Genomic DNA, 9501 nt, shown 5'->3' on the forward strand with positions numbered 1-9501 from the left:
GCCCCATGGCAAATGCCGATGAGGGAAATGATGATTAACCTCTCTATCCTCCAGGTTTCACCCCTCCACATATGCGAGCTCAAGCTGAATACCCGCGCAAATCTATTGTCACTATCATGCCTCAGCAGTTTTGGGCTGGTATTTCGAACTTCCAAGCTAGGCCGGGTTCTAATCTTGAAAATAATCCTATTAACTCTGTCATTCCTGACTTTGATGAAGTGGTTAAGAAGGAAAAAATGAATGAGAAGTTACCGAAACAGTTAGAGGAAAGGTATAGGTGGCTCGAGGAGAAGTTCAAGGCGATGGAGGTCACTGAGAGTTATCGAGGCATTGACGCAAAAGAGCTGAGTTTAGTGCCAGATTTAGTACTCCCTCATAAGTTTAAGATGCCTGAATTTGAAAAGTACAATGGGACAAGCTGCCCAGAAGCTCACATCACCATGTTCTGCAGGCGAATGGCGGGATATGTTAACAATGACCAATTCTTGAAACATTGTTTCCAAGACAGCCTTGCAGGGGCAGCATCCAAATGGTACAATCAGTTGAGTCGTGCCACGATTGGTTCATGGAGGGACTTGGCACAAGCATTCATGAAACAATATAGTCATGTGACAGACATGGCTCTGATAGAATCACCCTCCGAATATGGAGAAGAAGCCGAAGCGAAAGCTTTAGGCGATATCTTGCGAGAGATGGAGGGAGGTCGCGATCAAGTTCACCACCGCTCTGGAAAAGGAAATGACCATCTTGTTTATTAACACACCAAGGCACCGTTACATTCGCATATGTTAGGGAGTGCTACAAAAAGCTTTCCTGATATAGTTATGAATGGAGAGATGATCGAGAATGCCATAAGGAGCGGGAAAATTGATGCAGAGGAGAGTAACAAGAGGTCAGTCTCAAGGAGAAGAGAAAATGAGGTGAACAGCACGAGTTACTCTAAACCAATTATTGTGAGTCAGCCAAGAAATGTGGCTTCTAATCAACAGGGTTCATCGAGACAGAAAGCTGGTACAAGACAAAACACTGAGAGGCCCTAATTTACGCCAATTCTGGTGTCGCATAGGGAGCTGTATCAAAATTTGTTTGATGCACATGTTGTTTCCCCTTTTCTTGTGAAGCCTCTACAACCTCCGTATCCTAAATGGTATGATGCGAACGCACAATGTGAATACCATGCGGGAATTACGGGACACTCGATTGAGAATTGCACTGCCTTCAAGAAGCAAGTTGAAATACTTATCAACATGGGTATTGTCAAGTTTGGTGACTCGTCTAGCATAGGAAATCCGCTACCCAATCATGATTGAGGATGGATGGACTGCAATGTATGAAGAAGTGATGAGAAATTTGCACATCGATGCCATATATGCAGACACAATTAAAAGGGTCCTTGTTAGATATTCACCTTTGAGGTGTTCTAAATAATTGGATGCAGAAGAAACCTTATAGTATTTAGAGTTTGCTAGAGTAATGTTCAGAACACACTTATTACTTTTAGCCTAGAACCAATAAGAACTTCTTTGTGAAATAGGCTCACGTCTGAACATTATTATTTTAATAAAATACATTATTGCAATCATCTTTGAGCAAATGTTCTTTCATTCTTTACGATTCTTTCATTCTTTTAGATTTTTTTCCCTGCCAAATCATTTGGTACTTACTATGGGTCCCCAGGTATCAATGACGTGAGTGACGCTGCTACAGACTCAGAATTTCCTTATTTGAGCGAAGCATGTGTTTAAAGGGATCTCACAACTTTGAAGATGACATGGATTGTAGCTTATTTCTGGACTTATTAAGGATGGTAGAGCAGGAAGAAAATTTTACCTCACGAAGAGACAATAGAGACTGTGACATTGAGGTAACATTCATGACTGAAAAAGCAAGGCAGGACATTGTTGAGTTACTTCAAGCATCCAAAGATGCCTTCGCATGGTCATACCAGGATGTGCCCGATTTAAGCGCTGTCATTACAATCTGAACAATAGCATGATATCAGAAATTTACAGTATGTTCAAGCTGAATATCATGAATGGTACAATGAAAACTCTACCGGGGCAATGCCACTCTTTCCAGTTTATCATGATTTTTTTTTCATTGAAGGTGAAATTCATTCTCTTCGAGTTTTAGCTGAGCTGAAGTAGGATGAAGATCCAATCCCGATATGACTAGTTGAACCTAGTTGAAGAAAAAGGCTAGAAACTAGTCATCAGGGTCAAATGTAACAAGAAATGAATGATGCGAGCCTATAGCAAAAGGTTTGTCCCAGAGAATTCCACGATGGCGACCTAATGCTGAAGAAGATCCTCACTCTACAAAAATATAACGGATGCCAAATTGGGAGGAACTTTATGATTATAGAGAAGGTTTTTTTTCCAAAGGAGCTTTGATTTTGAGCGAAATGGATGATAAACCTGTAAAGTCCTGTAAACTCAGATTCAGTCAGGAAATTCTCCGTTTAAAGAAGGAGAGGACCAAGGTAAAAACCCGCAAAGGGAAGTTTGAGTCCAAAAAAAAAGTGATGTGAAAAATGAAAAGATGAAAATGAAAAAAGTAAAAATGGAGAGGCTAAGGTGAAAACCCGCAAAGGGCGCCTTAGACTAAAGGGGATTTGAGTTGAAAACCCAAAAAGGGCGACTCAAATGTTGATCAAAATGGCGTTTGAAATTTTTAGAACAGCTCAAATACTGATCAGAATGGGGACATGCAATGGTCTTGCTATACCAGAATCAACAGGAAAGGGTAAGCGACATCTTGGGGCATTGACACAGTACTCCTAAACACATGTTAAACTCCGAATGGTCTTTAAAAAGTCTGTACAGAGAAGTTCAAGCTGCGATATCTGGGGCACCTAATCCATATACTATTTTTGTTATTCTTGGAACACTTCATTCATTTCCAAGATACGCATTCTTAAATCAATTTCTTTGTTATCCATCTTTGTTATCCTCGACAATTTATTCATCTCGAGCTATGCTCAGAACCAACTCTATTCTTATCCATGATCTTTTTACAAAGCATGTTGCATTAGAATAATAATTAATAGACTAATAAAACTTTCACAAGGAAGTTTCGCATATTACTCTAGAAGTTTCTGAATAATATAGGAACCTCAAACAGGACTATTGTTTAGAACGCACCAGGTTAGAAATCCAATAAGGAAGAGTCTAAATTAAGACTATCCCTTTGAATTTTCTTGTCTAAAGTGTTAATTGAACAAAATGGCAAGATGTCGGGTTGGTGATAAAGCTTCAATGAACAAGCAAACAATAATCACCGAATAATAAAAAGAAGTTGTTCTTGGAGAAGGAAGTTCTTCATTTATGCATGAGCATTTGGTATGACACCCTAGGAATGGTGTAAGAGACCAAACAGTTTCACGTCCTGTATCCTTGAATTGTGATAGTAGAGGATTGAGAAAATGCCAAATCTTTTACTCTTGGGTTACAGTGGGAGAAAGATGGCACAATTTTTGCATCCCATTGGATCAAACTTGGAGGTTTACAGTGTGGGTAATCTGGTCAAACATTTTTGGAGACGCCAGCTGAGCAAAAAGGAGCCATAGCACATTGGCAATAAAACTTTAATAAACTTTGAGTAATGATAACCTAAGTGATAAGAAGGGATCATTCTCGAAAAATGACATTCTGCATTCATTCAAATGTCATTCATACATGCCTAGTTAGGAGCATTTGACTCATTCTGTTCATGACATCCTATTAGGCATAATTAGGTTCATAAAATGAATCATACAGGTCAAGTTCCATAGAAAGCAGATTGGTGAAATCATAAGCCTTATCTCCTTGAGCAACAGTGGAGTAGGCTAGGAAGAAAACAGATCTTGTCTTCATGTACTGGCGTGAAGTAGATCAAAGATACCAGATCTTGTCTTCCCATACTGGTGGCGAAGTAGATCGAAGAAAACAGATCTTGTCTTCATGTACTGGCGTGAAGTAGATCAAAGATATCAGATCTTGTCTTCCCATACTGGTGGCGAAGTAGATCGAAGAAAACAGATATTGTCTTCATGTACTGGCGTGAAGTAGATCAAAGATAACAGATCTTGTCTTCCCATACTGGTGGCAAAGTAGATCGAAGAAAGCAGATCTTGTCTTCATGTACGGGCGTGAAGTAGATCAAAGACAACAGATCTTGTCTTCCCATACTGGTGGCGAAGTAGATCGAAGAAAGCAGATCTTGTCTTCATGTACTGGCGTGAAGTAGATCAAAGAAAGCAGGTCTGGTCTTCCAATACCGGTGGCGAAGTAGATCGAAGAAAGCAGATCTTGTCTTCATGTATTGGCGTGAAGTAGACCAAAGACAACAGATCTTGTCTTCCCATATCGGTGGCGAAGTAGATCGAAGATACAAGTCTTATCTCCCTGAAGTTACAGTGGAGCAGACAGAAGTATACCAATCCTATCTCCTTGAAGTTGCAATGGAGTGGATTAAAACCGCAGATCTCATCTCTCTGAAGTTGCAATAGAGCGGATCGCATCAGATGTATTTTTAAGTTGTAGCAGAATGAGTTGAAGCTATAAGTCTTATCTCCCTGAAGTTGCAGTGTAGCAGATTAAAGATAGCAAATTTTATTCTTTTGAGAAGCTACAACGTATGAATCCTATCTCCCTAACATTCCAGTGGAGTAGATTGAAGCATCAGTTCCTATACCTCTGAAGATGCAGTAGGAAGGAACGAGGCTACTAACGCTAAGGTCCATACGGCCAGGCAAAAATTGGTCCTTTTAAGTCTTTGCTCCATTCTCGTCACACGATAACGAGCAAAGAGGGGCAGTTGTAATACCAATTATTTGCCCGGCCCTACCAATAATAAAATACAATAGCAAGCCCAATAAAATTAAAACCCAATACCCAACTGACCCCAGCCCAAGACCCAAACATTAACCCAAAACTCAACTAAATAAAAAAAACCTAAGCAAAACCCTAGCCGCATAGTAGCCACCAGTAAGACCCCGGCCACCGCACGTCTCGGAGTTGCCCTCTCCACGCGCGCCATTTGCTCCCCATGACACCTACAAAAAACGGACTCAAAGAATCCGGAGGAGAAAAGCCAGCAAAGAAATAGCATTATCGATTTATTTTCTTTTTCTTTTTCGGCCTATAAAAGGCCACTTTCACTTTGTAACAGGGGGATTATTGAGTGTAAAAAAAGATACGAAAATAGAGGGATCGAAAGAAATACAAAGGCACAGAGGAAATTTTCTTTTTTTTGAAATAAAAAGGTTTTCTTTTCTGTTTTATCATTTTGTCGATTATCGTTCTTTCATTTTTTTTCTTCATTTGTACATATATATATTTGATTTTTTTAGTTTCGCTATTTTTATTTATTTATTTTTGCTTAAAATATAAATAAAGAAAGAGAAAACCTACCTTTTTCGCCGGAATCGCCGAGTTGGTGCCCCTCTCTGTCGCGATCGGAGATCAGGGCATCGACGGAAGCCTTGGCGCGAGGCTGAGCGATGGCTTATGAGGGTTGAGGAAACCCTAAAAGGGTCTGGTTTCTCCTTTGGAAAGGGGAACCCAAAAGAACAAATAAATGTTCTTTTGCTTAAATTTTTTTTCTTTAAAACCTAAAAGATGGACAAAGCGGTAGCCGTTTGGTTTTTGGGTGGGGTCTGCATATCAACCTTAAATGGGAGATTTATGCTACTAGTCCCTCTCCTTTGCGCCACGTTTATTAAGCCGATTATTTCTTTTAATTTGGCCCAAATGTTTTACCTTGTTTCAAATCGGTCCTCATAGCGGTCTGCAGCGTTTTAGGGAGGCTAATTTATTCCATTTGGGCCCCCTCATATAATTAAATGCGTTGCAAATTGGTCTGTTTTATTTTAATTTCATCTTTTGGTTATTTTGTTTTTTCGCAATTTGTTTTTAATTTTTATTTTTAAAAGTATTACTATATTATTGATTATCATTTATTACTATTTCTATATTTATACACGCATTTCTTATATAGTATATATATATATATACATATTTCTTTATATAATATATATAACTTTTATAAACACATGCATTCATACGTTTTTTCTTTTATAGTTTTTTTGTTTTTTAACTTTCATATACTTCATATTTTATATATACTTATACATTTTTATTTTTTTAAATATATATATACATAATTTTATCTTTTATTTTTTATTGATCTTCACATGCACATATACATGAATTTTATAATGTGCATACATATTCTTTAAAAAACTTTTATTATAAGTTTTGTTTTACATGTTCATTCTTTCTTACATATGTATACTTGTATACGTGTATTAAATATTTGGCATTCATGATTCTCGAGAAAGATCGTATCCTAACTTACTGGATTGCGATTATTTTTCGATGAATTTAGAAAGCCAAGTATTTGTTTTGCAATAAATCCACAAATTTCAAATAAAGCTTATTCTCGGGAATTCAAAAATGTTGGGTCCTAACTTACTGGTCATGACATTTTATTATCTCGAAATAAGGATTTCAAAAACAAAAGGCAATATTCGGAATTTTGAAGATTTAAAAATATTGTGCCCTAACTTACTGGGTGTGATGTTTTATTTCTTTGAAATAAGAATATTTTTTTTGATTCGTTTGCGAGTTAAAATTTCTCTTTTAAAATCTTTTTAAATTTTCGACACCAAGACATTAAATAATCAATTTGGTACCGATTTTGGGCGTTACGAGGGTGCTAATCCTTCCTCGTGCGCAACTGACTCCTGGACTCATTTTCTCAAATTTCGTAGACCAAAATCATTTTAAGGTGAGCCGATCACACCTTAATAAAGGATCGGTGGCGACTCCAATTTTTTTTTTTAAAGTCGACAACTAAAATTTTTGTTTTCAAAAAAACGGTTTCGACAATAGCAATGTTACATTCCTCGAGCTTCTTAACCTATTGGCCAACTATTTCTTCCTCTCTCTGCTATTTTATACTTGCACATCACTGGAACTATTATAAGAGGAAGTGAGGGGGAAGAAAAGCAAAGAATGGAATCCCATTAAAGCATCAAAGATTTGAAGGTAACATGAGAAATGTCCGTCAGACATCTTTGCTTTCTCTTGTTTGAGATGAAAATTTTGAAAGGCCCCTTAATAGGCTCCTAAAGTCCATTTCTTAAAGCCCATCAAATATGGCGAAACATTAAACCAGAGATGGCGCAATAGAGCTAAAGAACAGAGAAGCACTGAATCAGATTAAGAACCAAAAATAAAAGGGGATGAGAGGAATTGGGGGGCCTTTGCTTACCATAGGCGATCTGCTTAGCGACGTAGGTGAAGAATCCAGTGAAGCTCCAGACCACCATAAAAAACCTGATGCTAGTCTTCCACCACCGTCGATTCTTGATCCCGTTGACGCCTCATCTCAATCCCTGGACCTAATCAAACTGTTCCAGGTTCCTTGCTTGTTTCTCAGTATATTTTCAAAACCATAGGAAAGATCCCAAATTGGAAACATTTTTAATTCCTCCAATTTCTTACAGTTTTATGTTCTTTTTTAAATTACAAAATTATATTGCTTGAATCGATTTGAGTCGTTGCAAACGTCTAAATTTTAGCAATTGATCCAAACCCTTGGAATCCTTTTGGTTTAAAGTATGTTTGTAACTTTGAATATCATATGGGATATGGGCTCATACATCTTCATGATTTGTGCTGGTAAATGCTGAAATGAATCAATGATCACATTCCATAATTTTTTTTTTTTTTGAATTTTGGAAACTTTGTTTCATTGCAATGTCAATCGCTTAGTGGTTTTATTCAGGAAAACTTCGAGAAATTGAATGAGGCACTCGCTGGTTCAGATCATTCATGGACTGCTCTAACTTTAGAGGTAATAAGAAAACCTGTTTTAAAGCATATATAGAACAGCTTTCTATTTGATTGCTTGCAATTCGTTTGTGTTGCAAAGCATATTTACAGCAACTTTCCATTGATTATTTTCAATTGTTTGTGTTGCAATTTATATTATGCATTAGCCGATTATATATACATACTCGAATCTGTTAGGGGGCTGCAATGTTCTTGTTGCTTTAACTAGTTATATTTCTTCAATTTGGGCACCAATTCTTTTGACTTTAGTTCTTGTTCAAACATCCTATATTAGTGTCTGACACGGATTTTTCCACTTTTTCCATGTACTTGGGGGTTACTGATGTCTTAATATGTGTGATATGGACGTTGAACATGGGTACTTTGAAAAAGATGAAGAGTTGGAGCATTTTAGATTTTGTTCATGCTGACTGGTAGTAATATAACCCCCCTTGGATTATTCCAGCTATGCACTGCTCTGGAAACTGCAAACAAATTGGTTCAGTCCACAGACACAAATGTTAGATCCCTGTCGGAGAAGGTAAGGGAACTCGAGAAGATTGTAAAGAGGGGAGATTCTGCAATTACAGCAGCCAGAGCCATCTCCATCTCCCTAAACCAAAAAGGAGGATCATCTGTTGCTAGTGAAAACCGCGAAGAATACGGGTCACCTCAATAACATATGAAGTCATACAGACTTTGTTTTTACTTCTTGGGGTGCATTAGTATATCTTGGACAAGCTCCCAAAATTATCCTGTAGGACAAAAATCCAATCTTTTATACAACTTTTATGGATGTATATCTATGCACTGTGCATTTGCTCTATGTGTTTCTTTTGTTTTGATAATGGCCTTTTGTTGTAAAAACCTGCAAACTACCTACCTATCAATGAAGAGGTAAAAGCAACCTTTGATCTTTCAGGGGAATTTCTTAGTTTCAGCTAATGTAAGAGAAGTGACGCTTTAAAATGGGGGCCAATGTCTGCTTCCAGTTTCCTAGTGGTTTTAATGTCTTGAGTAAAGGCCTAACCTCAGTATCCCCAATGATGCATTATGCCTGAAATCCCATTAATCAAACTTGAAGCTCATTAGGTTTGGACGCTGATGTTGAACTCTTAATTTCAGACTCAATTAGTGAAAAATGTCAATTTTTTTTTTAAAGCAAAAGCTTGCAAGTGCAAAATATTAACAAGTAACCAAAGCATCATCCAACACAAGCTAGTGATAGTCCAAATTAAAATATAAATTCATGTTTTCATCAAGGGCTAATCGGGTTAATCTATGCGTAATTTCATTGGCCAAATGGAAAATAACAGAATCAAAACTAGTAGACAATCCACGAGCCTCAACAATGAAACAGACAAATCCAAAGAGTGGTTATTAAGCTTGTTAACTAGTGAATAATAATCAAACTCAACAATGTTACGGGGAAAGCCGTGCTCCCTGGTTAAACGAAGCGATCCCAAAGTAGCAATGGCCTCGGCCAAAAGCCCATCAAAGGGTCCCTCAAGTCGGCGCGCGTAGCCCGCTAAAACGATGCCATTCGCATCCCGCACAACCACTCCCATAGTTTCTCGTCTTTCGTCCGCTTGTCATGCTGCATCAACGTTAAGTTTGAACCGCTCGTCTATAGGTATTTCCATCAATGATTCTTTCTAATTAAAAAGACAAATTCATAAGT

At 37.7% G+C, this 9501-nt stretch overlaps 1 protein-coding gene across 1 annotated transcript; it reads left to right on the forward strand.

Annotated features, from left to right (window-relative positions):
- The first annotated feature begins 7128 nt into the window (after positions 1–7128).
- LOC105769632 (uncharacterized) lies at positions 7129–8741 on the forward strand. Its single transcript, XM_012590400.2, has 3 exons — positions 7129–7405; positions 7774–7842; positions 8287–8741. The coding sequence occupies exons 1-3, from the start codon at positions 7229–7231 to the stop codon at positions 8497–8499; spliced, it is 459 nt and encodes a 152-aa protein (XP_012445854.1). The 5' UTR covers positions 7129–7228; the 3' UTR covers positions 8500–8741.
- The last annotated feature ends 760 nt before the right edge of the window (positions 8742–9501 follow it).

Source organism: Gossypium raimondii, chromosome 5, assembly GCF_025698545.1.
Source record: "Gossypium raimondii isolate GPD5lz chromosome 5, ASM2569854v1, whole genome shotgun sequence".
Lineage (NCBI taxonomy): Eukaryota > Viridiplantae > Streptophyta > Magnoliopsida > Malvales > Malvaceae > Gossypium > Gossypium raimondii.